The 15133-nt window shown below is 37.9% G+C and overlaps 1 protein-coding gene across 1 annotated transcript in view; it reads left to right on the top strand.

The window, feature by feature from the left end:
- The window catches only part of SERGEF (secretion regulating guanine nucleotide exchange factor), a 155982-nt gene that overhangs the window by 33186 nt on the left and 107663 nt on the right, over positions 1-15133 (top strand). Inside the window, 1 exon segment of the mRNA XM_014959928.1 lies at positions 1672-1832. Coding sequence (XP_014815414.1) covers positions 1672-1832 — 161 coding nt within the window.

Below are 15133 nucleotides of genomic sequence, written 5' to 3'. Positions count from 1 at the left end.
AGCTACCTTATTGAAAGGCCTCACTCCTATCAAAATATGTAACTGGTTTCAACTTTTCGCTGAACTGCTAGGAAGCTCCAAAGGGAGAAAATATTTGTGCCCTTGAGAGAGAAGGACAACTAATTTTATCACTTAATTATTTCAGAGGAAGCATTATCAGTGCACTGAGAGAACACATCTGAAAAACTGTTGCAAAAGTTGGAGTAAAAGATAACACTACTAGTAGATTTCCAAGGAAAATACATATCTGCTGAAATATATGAAGTTAGAGCTTTCCAGTTTAGTTAGTTAGTTAGTTATCAGCTTAAACTCCACAAACTAGCAGTGCCCACCTCTGTCCCCTTCAATACAGTTTATCAGCATCCAAAGGAAAAGAGAGGTATTCAGGTTTCTGAAAGTTTGTGTTATGGCATGCGTTAAGAAAACCCTCAATTGACATTCTTGGGTGATGTGACCAGTATCCCCTGCTTCTAATGCCTCTGTAGCATATGTCTGTACTGACTGACGGGGAGAAGTGTGTGTGTTGAAGCTGACTTGCTTGTGTTTTCCTCAAATCCACATCATTTGGCTTATGACTTGAGTTCAATTCTGGAAAGGAGTTTGAGGCTTGGCTGAAGTGTCTACGTAACTCAAGGTCATTGCAGGCTTCCTTCTGGGCTGGAATGTGGGATGTGGGTTGCTGCTTCTACTGTTTATGCTGTGTGTATATAACTTTTTTTTTTTATTGGAAAAATTGAAAGGGACAGCTTTTCATGACTTACCTGCAGAGATCTATTTACTTCATTAAGAAAATAAAGCTATCTCATAATTGTGGTTTGGTTTGGGTGGTTTTGGTTTCGTTTTTGATGTGTGTTGGTTTTTGTTGGTGGGGTTTTTTTTGGTTTGGTTTGGTTTTGTTTGTGTGTTTGGTGTTTGATTTTTTTTAAATATTAGAAAACAAAGGTAAAAAGAACTTCTTTATGGATGCTATCTACATTAGGGAATGGACATTTGGTTGTCAGTCCCACAGCAGTGAACCTGGTATAATATGTGGAGAGGAGGGTAATCCATATAATACTTATTTCATTTAAAGTTATCTTTTCCTTGGCCAATATGTATTCCTCTGAAAACAAACCAGTGCATTTCCAATGCTTAATGACAGCTGTGGTGGTGTTCCTGGCTAGCCAGTTGCTGTCCTGAGGGCTGTTACTCTGTTAACAGAAGCTGTGACAGAAGGTAACTTCTATTAGGCAAACATAAACTGTATGTTAAATACAGGGCATGTGATGGATGTCTCTATGGCAAAGGCTGGGAATAGAGAAGAATCTTTTATATTTCAGAATAAGCTGGTTTGTGTGTGCTTCTGTTAAGCTAAAAATATGTAATTTGTATAACCAAAGTGCATATAATATATGTAGAATGCGCAGCTTTACTGACATGGTTTCATTTATAACCCAAGCCATCCTATAGATGTTATTCTGCTAGAGAACAAGTTAATGAACTTTGAGTAACTGCATAATATGTCTTTAGCTAGTTTTAATTTTTTTTTTCTGCTCCCAGAAGTGAGTTTTCACTAGGTTTTTGAAGCTTTAGACAAGATGCATTAAGAAGTGTTGTTCTAGTTTTGAATTGGTATCGAGATGTTCCAGGAACCTAGTCAAGAAGTAATCTTAAAATGTGTTTTCTGTTTAGAAACTGGCAAGGTATTCACCTGGGGCAGAGCAGACTATGGGCAACTTGGAAGGCCCGCAGTGGTTCCCGATGGGCAGGAGGCGTGCACAGCATCTGAACAACACTTGGAGCTGTTGTGTAACATTCCTATTTCAGTGCCTTGCCTAAATGGAGCATCTCAGGTAAAGAAGAAAATTACCATTTTTTTTCCCAGGTTTTTTTGTTTGTTTGTTTTTGGTGCATTAAAGTAATCCAAACAATTTGCTAATAGAATCATTTTGAATGCACAAGCCCTTGCTGCTCTTCCTGTAAGCTCAGAAGTTAATACAATTCAATTATTTCAAATTTCTTTAAAGGCTTTTGCATTCAGAAACTGATTTTTCCTTGGTGAAACCAGAGTTACCATTAGCAGAAGATGCCAAGTTCTCTCCAATATAATCAATGTGTGGAGGAGACAGTTGGACCTCCAGTACAACTCAGCAGATCAGCTGGGACCCTGCCTGGTTGCAGTGCTACTTTTCTCTGAAGCCCTCTGTAACAGTTTATCCCATGGCCTTTCTCTAGCTGATAAACAGTAATGCCGCAGCTTCTAGTATGTTTCTGTACCTTCTAACATCCTTCAGTGATATTGGAGGCTGTCTTTTCATGTGGCTAATTTGATACAAAATGATTTATCCTCAAGCATAAAGATGATCAGAAAGAAGACTTTACTCAAGTTGTTTGCTGTAGTCTGACACAACATGCAGCCTGTACTGCCTACAAACCATTTTCTTGGCTTTTTTGTGTCTGAGAGGCAGCATGTGGCAATTGTCCTGTTGGCAGGCAATGTGCAGGTCCCATCTGGGCAGATAACCAGTGAAATGGTATGTGTCTTCCTGTGGGGTAGTTGGCAGTCAAAATGCAAGGGGTAAGTACAAGTTGACAGCTTCAGCTGCAATGTATGTACTGCATCTCCACCTCTTGGTAGTCTTCCATGGTGAGACCTTGGTTAGAAGAGTCAGCCTCTGCCCTTTCCCATCACCAGTGTTCTGTGAATGTGTGCGCTCACAGACGTGAAGCGGAGCTTCAGAGCCCAGGGTGCTGCGGTAATGAATAATCTGTTTAGTCAGTGTTGACTCCACTGAGTCTCCAACAGCTTTCTTACTAATTCTGAAATGGGTGTCCCTGCCTATGTCACTAGATATCTGTAGAGAACACTATTGTTGAATGTGTTTCATGCTGTTGTTCATTTGTGCTTTGGGCAAGACCTTGAGAAGGTAGTTCTGTTGTTTCTCATACAATACAAAGCCAAGGGAGCCGTAGCTTCTGCACAGGGGAACTTAAGCTTGGCAGGACAAGTCAGCCATGAAGGTGAAGGAAAGGGATGCATTTAGATGTATTCCTTGAAAATGAAGTAAAAACCAATCTAATCTTCATTCTGCTGCCCTCAGTGCTCTTCCTCCTTTTAGACCTATGAGAGACCTGATTTGAGTGATTAGCAAGAGCAGTGTTCTGGAGCAGGCATCATTCTTTTCAGTGCTAACAGCATGAAGATGATTTAAGAAGAGTGTGATCAAGAGCTAGCATCATTTGCATCCTAAGAGCAGCTGTGTTGATTAGAAAAGGAAAAAGCAGATAAGAGCCTAAATTGTTTCACTTCATGATTACAAAATAATGCCAGAGCTAGAATTTATACTTAAAATTGCATTAAATTGCAGTATGTAGGTTATGTGGAATGTGAGCTGGTTTTGGTTTACACACAAGCTATCCCTTTTTCCATTTGTTGTTGTACGGAGATGAGGTTTGATTTGAGAGCTGAATTAAAAGGAATACAGAGAAGATGAGTTATTTTCCATGTTTACCTTGAATTAACAATGTCAATATGCATGTTTAATGTAGAGAGCCAGTTCAACAGTAGGGGATTTCAACTAATTATTTTATCCATGGTTTATTTTTATAAATAACTTTTAATGATTCCACTGAATTTTTAGCAAAGTTGTGGTCTGCTAATTGCTTCTGCACTTAAGTTAATATTGGAGAAAAAATGGAGAAACTAATCTAAGAATTAGAGGATAGTATAAAAGGCACACTAGTTTAGTGAAGGACAAAGCAGTAGATTTAATCTCCTGTGCCTCTCCTTCTCTCCATGGTGACGGCTTACCTGCTTTCTCCACCAAAGACCAGGGATTCTCCTTTCTTTGTGCTGAAATTAGTATAATGTCTGTGTCTGTGTACCACTCCAAAACGGGATTTTTGAAGTGTTGCGATTGATCTGTTCCATTGTGAATTTGACTTCATCTGACAAACTCATTGGGAAGCATTGGCATTGAGAATTATGAGCACTTTTTTCTTTTAATTGAAACAACAGAAGAACAAAGCCTGAGTTTTAGATAACTATGTACTAATCATGTATGTCTTCCTGGCAGCTTTAAGGGAATGTGTAGACATCAGATTCTTGAAGTCTTATGTGTTTTAACTTTTTGAATTACATGACTGCAGGTCTATTTATTATTTTCTTCTCAGTGCTTTGGTGCATAACCACCGTGGAATAGGATGGGGCACTGAAAATAAACTTGAGGCTGTAGCAGAAGTCAGTTGTGCAAGACATTATGTATGCAGTGCTCTTGTGTTGTGAGGCGTCCTTGATTGGACCTCTTCAGAACATCTGACTCATCTGCTGCCTGATGTGCATTCATATCCACTGCTCTTCAGATGAAAGGACAATTAAATACAAATGGCCTGAAATATGATGAGCCTCTGTATTTAGCAAATGCTACAAAGACCTGGCTTAATGTTTTCTCCTTGTCAAAATACTTTTCTAGGCCATTTGATATTTTTGGTTTTAATAGCTGTCGTTTTACTGTTTGTGGTATGTTCAGCATGTCATTCACACTGCAGCAAACATTTGTTGCAGCCGTAAGCAAGTGAGAAGACGTTGTGCAGTGTGGAATGTTTCTTGCTAAATTGAATGAAGGAAGGGTTACAGTCATTTTGAATATGCAGCACTGTTCACATGGAGCCATGTTTTTATCATATCCTTTCTCTAATTAAAACAAGCTATGCTAGATTACAGTTTTCTGAGGAGGGAGATCTGAAACTTCAGTTAAGAAATTAAAAAATATTCCATGTCATGCTGTCACTTCTGAGTATGTGTTTTCTTGGGCTTAATTGACTCCTCAGTTTGACCATCACCCAACTTAAATCTTGATCGTGGATGAAAGGGCCAGTTGTGTCAGGGAATGAAAATAACCAGTGGACTTGTGGCAGCCAGTACTTGCTATGTTTATCCTTGTCCTACTGTGGTCCATAATTCCAGTGTGTGCACTTGTCCCAGGGTGTGTATGTTTGTCCCATGCAATACAGATTGTTTTGGATCCTCTGTATGATTCCTTTCTTCTGGGAATGCCATCATGAATACACACACTCTCATGGTCCTTTGCAGTCAAAGTTTATTGCCAGTCTTTTCAGTGGCAGATGCAGTAATGTGTCATTTTTGTTTAAGTATTTGAAAGATAGCTTTGTTTCTAGTACACTCTTGGTTTTTCCCCCTTTTTTTTTTCTCCATTCATGTTGCAAGATGTTAAGACAATGATAATTGCTTGATTATTATATGACTCATAGGTTAACGTAGAGGCATTGTTATTGCCTTAACAGATAGACACAATAATATTGAAAATGGAATCTTTTGTTTTACAAAAAATGACAACTGTTTTATAATTTCTGACTTCAGGGGGAGCATTATTAGAGGCCTCTGTAAGTAAAGCTGTAGTTGAGACTTTAAGGGGTATTAAAAGAAATAAGCTGGTAGTGTTATGTATACATCGTTTCTGTGCTGTGTGCATGGCTTTTGTATACTTAGTTGTTTGACTGGGTACTGTCAATATTTGTGGCTATGTTCTTTATTCTGAATGGTCAAAATGAGATTTATATTTTTGTTGGAGAGAAACAACAAATTGAACTTTCCTAAACCAGGTTTTATGCTCAGTTTGAGAACGTATGTGTAGTAACTGATCCAGTAAGTTGCTTAAAGAAACCACTTTGGTTGTTAGGGAAGGAGATAAATGCAAAAAAGTCTCTCTAGTTTTCCAAGCTCAATAACTTTCAGGTAATTCAAGGGTATAGTTCAGTAGAAGTGGTGGTGTGAAGAACAAAGTTTCGATAAACTCTGTTCCTTGTTCCTCAATTTGCCAGCTTGCCTCAAAACTCCTGTGTCACAGAAAGACATGTGGGCCCTGGAAAAATTCATAGTAAGAGGTGGTTCTTACTTTGCAATACTTACAGCTAATAATAAAAACAAGCAGGGGATGGGAGTAGAGAAATGACATGACTGCAGGTGCTACAGCAAGTCAGCTGGAAAGCTGAGAAGAGAACCTAGGTACTACAAATTTAACTCCGCATTCCACATTACTCATTAAGCTTTGTCCCTTGTCATATCAACAGAAGGGAAAGTTAGTTGCTATCTGCATGCTCCAGACAGGTCAGATTGCTACCTGTGTTATATTCCAGTTAGTGTATGTTGCCTTCCTTGACTGTTGTTTAATGCTGTTAAATCTATCCATCTAGTGATTCTTTCTGAGGAGAGACACCCATAGAAGGAGAGGTAAAGATCAGCTCATCTTTTACTGAGGGGTTTGTGATGTCCTTCTGGACCAATTAATTGAATTGTCCTCATTCTCAAGTTAAAATGATGTGGAGTTTCTCACTTGCTAAGCAAGTAGTCCAGTGTTTTGTTGGTTTTTTTGGTCATGAATTGTTATCTTTTACAAGTTGGTCTTGATCTATATCCTTTGAGAAATGGCATTGTTGAATTTTCCTTGCTTGGTGCCGGTTGGATTTGTTATGCTGTTTTAGAGACACAATGATAAAAATTGCAATGTGGGCTCCTTTAATATTCCTACAAGAGTGGAAATCAAGTTCTTGGCTTATCAGCTCATTTTAAGTGACAAAAAAAGGAAAATAAAGGTCATGGAAAAGTGGGTTCTGACTACGACTCACTGTGCAAATGAGAAGTTGGAATCAAGAGTTAAAATAGAGACCAAATTATTGAAATTATCATTAGGAGGGGGGAAGAACCAAACAGGATGTTCAAAAGAATGAAACTGCAGTCTACATACAAAATAGAAAGTCTGTGTTAGATTAGCTGTGTTTGTGTGATCTGCATGCCCTGTGTAGGAGAATAATAGTAATCTTGGCGACGCTGCAAGAAGACAGAGAGGGGTTTACAGTTATATCACAGGGAGTGAGGAAATGTAGTGGTCAGTTGGTTCACCCTGTCGTGCTCCTAGCAGGAAATTGAGAGCCATAACAAACTGCTGAAATTCAAATGCAACTCTTTGGCTAGATAGCCATCCATTTGCTCTGTGCTTTTCTTATCCCATTAAGACATGACTGTGGTTTGTAAAGAGTATCTTATGGCCTGGGCAGAGAGACATTTAACACTCGTAGCAAAGTCATTTCTAGTTAGGAATTACCAGTGTGTCAGACAACAGAGGTTACTCTGGAAATATTAGTCTGCTCCATGAAAACCATAACCTAGTCACAATTTTATCGTAAATGATTTGGTGAAGTGAAACTCAGCTATTTAACACTATGTGAGAGGATGGAGAGCTTTGCTTTCCTCTTCTCCTTGTGGTTGCAAGCAGAGCCTAGATCACCAAATCTAGGTGTGTAATTCTTGTAAAGCAAAGCGAAGATGGTGTTTGTTCCCGCACTGAGCTTCCTGTCCCCCGTACTGATTTCTCTGGGTCTGGCGTTGCAGAAAGGGAGATGGGAGATCAAATTCGCACCAAGTGAATGGCAACGGAAAACTCTGGCACTGCCTTTGCACGCCAGAGAGTGTGTGCTGTGTGGGCACAAAGACGACATTTTCCAATTACTACTTTTGCAGATGAGGGTTAAAATGACCAAAATTGCTCTGCTGGGGTTGTACTGTAGCACTGACGTGGCAGCCAGGGGTCATGCTGCTTTTGTAATCTTGTATGGGAGACCATAAAGGGTTGATTTGCCTACAGTTTGGGTGACATAGGAGAAGACTGACATGGGATGAAGTCAGAAGTTGATGACTGAGATGTTATAAATGTGAGTGTGGGTGAAATCTTAAACTTTATCATTCATAAATTCATTTGCTATTTGATAGCGTGTTGCAGTTAGAATTCCAAATTAATACCTTGTGTGGAGGTACGAGGGAAACGGAAAGAGACTAAAACTACTTGCAGCAGTAGTTCTGGCTTGTGTAGATGTGCATGAGCTGTCAATAGAGTAGCCCTAACAATGAGACCAAATCGGCAGCTATATTTAATGACCCTATTAGTAGCAAAATGACTAATCGAAGTTATCCTGTTTGTGACCTGCATATGCTCATACTATATTTCTTAAGTTAAAAATACTGTCTGGGTCCCATCCTTTTGCATGGATTGTTCTAATAATGGTGTACCATGGCTGTGACTCAGTTTGAGCTCAGAGACAACTTGTCATCCAGCTCATTGCTCCTCTGAAGTACTTTTTTGCACGAACAATTGCCATGAACATTCACTAGTGCTATTCGCATGCATGATGCAGTTAATGCCTACTAATCAAACATGGGAAGTGCTGCAAAATTGCTTAAAAATGTTCTTGGTGTTAAGGCAAAGATTCTGTGATCAGCAACCTTGGAAGGTGACAACTGTTAGTGCAGAAATCTAGTTCTGCCTCACTGACCTTGTTTCAGTTACTTTGTTTATCCATGAGAAGCCTAAACAGAAAGGTTTCAATATAAAAAGTATACTGGTTTGAGGTGAGTCAGGTCTAAACCAGAATATGTGCATGGACATGTTCCAAATCCAAGAGAAAATATGGTTTGAAGCAAGAGGTTGGTGGAAAAGGCCCTAAAGCATGCAGTTTTTCATTCTCAATTTGTCATTAGAACTGTTATGGAGCAGGGATTAACAAATCAATGCAGGCTAAAACGAGAGAAAATCAATAAGAAACTGTAGTGAACTGGAACAAAGCTATCAATTTACAGCATTCTCTGCAGTGAAATCACATCCATACCTCCTTTTGTGGATGGAAAAATAATGCAAAAATGATGATTTGGAGTTAAATTAATTCTTTTTTTACCTGGATGACCCCAGAACTTCAGGTCAAGAAACTTCTGGGGTAAATGCTACCTGTGTTTCCTTTTTCTATTGTGTTGATGAGTTTTAATGGCAAGTTCTGTAACAGTGGAAAAGAAAAAAATAGTCAAGGAGAAATATATCATTTAAGTTACCCTCAAAAGAATTTGCTGGAACACTCTCTTGAAGTTACCCTCATAAGAATTTGCTGGAACACTTTCTTTAATTGTTTGCTTTTTTGTATTAGTACAAGTGACTTAATTAGTTCTTCATTGCCTTTCTGTCTCCTTTTCTAAAGAGTGTTAATGCTGAAAAGTTACTCCTTAATAGGTATGTTGTGGTTTGGACTGGACTGGCCACTGAAATGAATGACAGATGCTCTCCCCCACCTCTCTTCCCAAGGAGAAGAGGGAGAGAGAGAGAGAGAGACATATGAATTTAGAAAAAATAAACTACTTAATTTCATTATTTTATTTTTAAAATAATAAGTATAAGCAATAGCCTCTCTGCATACCATCCCTTGGCATAAATTAGAAACAATCAGGTCTTATCAGTCTCTGGAAGTGGACTATAGTGGACTATAGTCTTAAAAATATGCTATTAATTTCAGAGAGTTCAGTTAATTAGAAGAGACTTAGCTGCAAAGTAAAATCACTGAACAGAAAACTGATTCTTTTCTATCTCAAGCCAGGACAAGGTAGTATGGATTATATAGCTGGAAAATATGCTGGGCTACTGGGTAGGACACTACAGATGGGTGATATGGGGGAGATCTTAGTGGTGCCAACTCTACCCGTCTATTGAGTTGTTGCATTGGTCCTTTCAAACTCATTTGTCACTGTGGGGCTGTAAACTCACTGGGGCAGTGCTGTTCTGGCCAGCAGGCAGACGACTTCTCCCTGCTTTTAATTTAAGGATTTTGGATTTGGTTTGAACTTGGCTTATGCTTCTACTTTTACGCCAGTGATGGTGTTTGTTTTCATTTGTCTGATGTTTCCAGCTTTCACTTATCAGTGAGTCACTTAAGCTGTGAACCCTGCCAGTCTTTTTGGCCTCTGTGCTTATGTTGTAAGTTATTGTAAAGCTACTGTTTAACAAAAGATTCAAAAGAAAAACTTGTGTTTCCTCTGTGATGCTTGAAGTTGTAGCGATGCCGTGGCACACAGCAAGTTTCAAAGACTGGTTTATGGGATAGCTTGCTAAATGACAGGTACCTACCTGTTAGTCCTCCTACCTGGTGGCTCATCTTATTTGCCTGTTGGCTGCTTTGCCTCTAGTTTAAACAGAAGTTGTCAAAGGCAGAAGCTACCTCTGAACTCTGTGTGTGTTTTTTATGGGGTCTCATATAGCCTGTGCCTTTGTCGCAGCATTCAACCAACAGAACTTGTTCATGAGAGCAGGAGGAAGGAAAAGAAAAAGTAAAAATTCTGCATCTAATCCTGTGAGGACAAAATTACTAACCTGTCTCCTGTTTTAAAACCTGCCTAAGGGTTTTTTCTTATTTAAGAACCTAAGGGTTCTTAAAACCTGTTGATGTCTTGCAGTTTTTTATATAGAAAAAGTGAATAAAAACCTTATAAAAAAAAAAAATAATGCTAGTTCCTTAGAGGTATGTTTCCAAAAATGCCACCTCTTACATTTTCCCCCTTTTGCTCCCATTTTCCCATTCCTCCTTCTCTTCCCAGGTGTAGAGCTAATGTAAACAACTCCCTTCCTTGGTAACAAGTGCTTAGGGAGCCAGTTAGGAATTCTTCTGATGTGTTTGTTTTTCCAGATCATTGTTTGGCATAATTTTTGTGCTCTTATGTGTTAAATTAACCAGCATTAAATAGCCTATTTTTCTCCTGTAATTGCTTCAGTGGAATCCCTTCTGTCCAGCTTTAAGTTGTCAAGGTTTACCTGCAGCCTCTATTAGTTAATTTCACACGTTGAAAGTGTGAACCCATTCAAAGCCTTGAAAATCTAAGACTTGGTTTATTTCTGTAGAAAGAAAAAGCAAAAAAAAACCCCAACCAACCAAAACAAAAATAATCCAACCAAATGAAAGCAAAAAAGCCAGGCTCTGCTAGACCTCATAAGAAATTATGGGGGTGAAGGGATGAAAGCCATCTAACAAACTTTGTCTAAAAGATTTCAGCCACTTTAATCCAGCCAGAGATATTAGGGTGTCTTAGATTTGACTGAGTGCTATGATAAGATACATTGTAGGTGTATATAACAATGCAATTCCTTTATTGCTTTAGTATATGCCAAGGTATAGTACTTTGTGTTTTAAGTTCTTTGTTCTCTGTACAGATGAAAGTATAGGATATGATTTTTTAGTTCTTGAATCTTAATGCCTTCTCATGTCTTCTCTGTTTGGTGCCCTATTTTGATTTCTCAGGTTTTTTTTCTTTTTTGTTTTTTTTCTTTTTTTTTAATGTCTGAATGGAGGAAAACCTTTTTTCTTTGGTAGTTTTGGGAAAGGGTTTATGTCTTAAATACACAAAAGTGAATTCCAGAAATGGCAAACAGTGAATTGATTATTAGTTTTTTTTCTTTGACTTCTTGATCTACTACTGCTCTCTTTTTAGGTTTTAACCACTGGAAAAGAAAGATGAAGGCATCCTGATTTTCCTAGATACATTACTCACTGTGGTAATGCAGCTAAAATGAAAAAAGGAGCACCCACTTTTAGAGCAAATAGCTGTGCATTTATAGACATTTAGACAATAATTGTCTCACAATTATCAAAGAAACTTTGTGACCTTTGGGAGCACAGTTACAAGAATTTCTCAGAATTTTGTGAGGAAATAAGAACAGGAAGTTAGAAAGCATTGCAAGGTTTTTAATTATTGCGGTTGCTTCACATTCTTGATTTAAATGTATTTCTTCCTTACCATGAAAACCAGATAGGGAGATGGCTTTTCTTCAATGCATGTCGCTGTAGTTTTTTCCAGTTTGCTCAATGGATTGGATTATTAAGGCTGCTGTGGTACTATGAAGGCAGAATTTTTTCACCTGGACACATATAAGCCTGCTGAGATCAACCAATGTTTGTGGTGTTACGTGAGCCTATGAGTCCTGCCCTCTGTCCTTCTCCGGGGGGAAATAATGGTTTTGGCTCAGCTGTTGTACCTGGGGCTGGTAAATTCAACACATCAGACTGGTGAGCAATGTTCTGTAGTTGCTTTTGTGCCATCAGAACACCTTGAAAGGTAAGGGAATGAGAAGTACAAGTGAAATGACTGTGTTTGCTGGAGAACAGACGTATAATCTTGATTTTTCATCTTCTGTGGTTGTCATATATATATGATATATTATATATATATATATATAAATAAGCTTTGCAAAATCAGCTGCTTAAAAATCTGGTCCAATTTGCAGTGTAGCATACAGCCACAGCTAGTGAAGGTGCTTTGGGGCCTGTGCAAAGATAGAAATGGTAGAAGTGTTTCTGAACTGAAGTCTGGAAAGCGTTACAGTATATGTCTTGACTGCTGGCAGCTCGGTCAAATACAGAGATTTCATGCACTCTATCATTGATTGCTCTGATACCACCTTGCTTAATACTCTACATGATATATAATGAATTCTGCTGTGGATTTGCGAGGCAAATCTGTTTCTTAGCATCTTCTATTTAGAGAAGTTGGCAAAAAACAATCTTTTCACCTTATGTGATCTGTTTGGAATACTGGTCTGAAGAACTGATTCAGGTCTGAAGCCCTTATTTGATCCTGCCCTTGGTTTCATGTTCTTGAGTGAATTGTTGGACAAGGAGAACATCTATTAAAACAATTCTTATTTCCAACATTGATATGGGTATTTGAAAGCATAAGTCTTATTATCAGTGATCTTATCTTGAGCAAGCAGGTGTCAACTTGTCTTCTGAAAATTTAAGTTTGTCATGTTTGAAAGGATTACTTTGAAACTGCATGCCAGTTTCTTAAGAACATGCAGATTGATTTTTTTTTTTTTTTTTTTTTTTTTTTTTTTTTTTTTTTTTTGCTGCCTCCAATCTTACTATGGAGATAACTTGTAGAGTTGCTGTGGATCGTGTACGCAGTGGCTCTCCCTAGATCTCTTTAATGAAATTAGTCTCCTAAAATGTATTGCCTTGGTTTCTCTGTTTGTGTTTTGGCATTTACGACGCATTATCTTACAGGGTAAATATAAGCACAAGAGCAAACTTGTCCAAAAATATGCGGTCGGTAAAGGCTGTGTTCGATGCGTTGAAGAATTATTTAATTTCCTCGATGAAATGATAGAGGTTTTTTTTTTTTTTTTTTTTTTTTTTTTTTTTGCTAATGTTTTCATTAGGAATGCAAGTCACAGGTTGTGGTGGGAGGGTGTGTTGTCAGTCTTCTGAAAACAAAAATTCACAATCTTCTCTCTTGCTGTTTCTTGGCACCTGTTGTGGTTTGATTCTTAATTCTGTTTTAAAAGAAGATAAAATATTATTTTGTGGTTATTAGATCATGTGGAAATATAAGTAACCATAAACCAATAAGAAAATGGATATCTGTGATGACGGTCACTTATTAAGTTTAATTGCATATCTCTAAGGCTTCTTTCTCTTTGATACTACTGATTCTACTCAGTATTTGTATGTGGAACATACACAACACATGGAACATAACAGAAAATTGAGGCTAAATAAAATGTGGAGGCTTTTTAGAAACGCATATACACAGTGAGGTTTGAAACTTTCCATGGAGTTTTTCTGTGTTTGGTTTAGATATTAGACTGAAGTCTCCTAAACAAAACAATGTTGAGATTTGCAGCTTCAGGGAATGAGAGAATACTTGGAACAGCGTAATGGAAGGCTCTCTTTTGTTTCAGCATTTTGCATTAAGTCTTACAGGATTAATTTGCTGTCTCTGGTTTTCCTTGCCACAGCAAGATTGAAATACAAAGTGCTTGGGGGGACATGAAAAGCAAAATGCTTGTATCTTTTTACTTAAAAAGATTAAGATGGTATTTGTGAATTACAGTGGTGCTGTTTAATAATCTTAAAATACCATTGTGTTAGCTTAGCTGAGAAGCAGTTCAGAAATATGATATTATGTGGATTTAATGTCTTTCATGTTTGAGACATAATGTGTCCCATCCCCACCTCCTCAACAAATGAGGACAGCATGGAGACATCTAAAATGTCTTCTGGTCAAATGAGTTAGGAGTGCACTAAGACTGACAGTATTCAGGGTCTTTAAGGATGACTGTTTTTGTGTGAGGTCTCCATTTGTAGTCAGATTGGCAGAAAGCCAGTGAGAAAAGAGCATTTATTCACTCACCTTGAGTTCATGCTCAGCATGCCATGGCAGAGAGAATTCTAATAAAGTCATTTTATCTGAGGACTTCAAATTTAGTAATTCTGAGTACATGAGGGACTACTGATGTACCACTGCTGAAATTAAATAGATGTTCTGGGTTGCTCTTTCAACCTTTTTTTGCCTGTATTCTCCCTCTTACATTTTACTTACTGACAACTTCTTTTAGATACCTGTGTTACTACAGGGATTTCAAATTATGCTGCTGCTTATTATCTTTTTCACCACAGGTGACATGCTTCAGGAACGTCTCTCCCCATTCAGTGAGACTGCATGCGCTTTCTTTTTGAGTCCTGTGACTTAAAGAGAAACATTGTGCTGTCTCTTCTTTTGTTATTATGGGGCGAAGCACTCAATTTTTATAAGACTGAGAAATCGGGACCAAATTCTGAAATGCTTTTACTCATGTTAGATAAAAGTGATTAATTGTGATGCACTTGTATCGTATGCATGTACATTTACTGACAGAAATGAATGACATACCAAATAATACTCCATCTACCTCTTTTCTTTTGTATTCAATACTATATGTTGGCTGATATTGAAGGAGAAAACGAATCAAAAAATATTAAAACACTTGAATGGTGACTCTAAATTAGTTTTATGTTTGAGCTAACAAAAATGAACCTATGATTCTATAGAATGAGCAAAATGAGGGTATTTTAATGTAACTTCATAATTTTAAATTAAATTCATGGTAAGACAGAGATGTCAGTAGTAGTGAAAATACAGGTCTTGTGCTTCTGTTGTTATATGTGATTTAGATATACCTTAGATATAATAGAAGAGGAATACTTTGATTTTAGAGAATTGGCATTAGAAAACCCATGGCTGTTACATTTGTCTGAGTTGCACCTCCCAACAGTTCTGGTAATTTACTTTCAGTCATAATTTATGTAACAAAGATCTCTCATGCAGGTCCATAATCACTATACATGCCTTAGCTGAAGTTTCCTTGTGAGATACTTTGCTTCTGTGTTTTTTCCCCTGTTTCTTTCTCTTGCTCTCTTGCCCAAGAGAGTTGTTTTTGTGTAGACCTACTGAGAGCCATCTGGTCTGGCTGCTGAAAAGCCAGCACTGCACACTTAAACAAGCCTGTCACAT

The sequence above is a fragment of the Calidris pugnax genome, unplaced genomic scaffold, assembly GCF_001431845.1.
Source record: "Calidris pugnax isolate Ruff unplaced genomic scaffold, ASM143184v1 scaffold435, whole genome shotgun sequence".
Lineage (NCBI taxonomy): Eukaryota > Metazoa > Chordata > Aves > Charadriiformes > Scolopacidae > Calidris > Calidris pugnax.
This window is presented reverse-complemented; position numbering and strand designations above follow the sequence as displayed.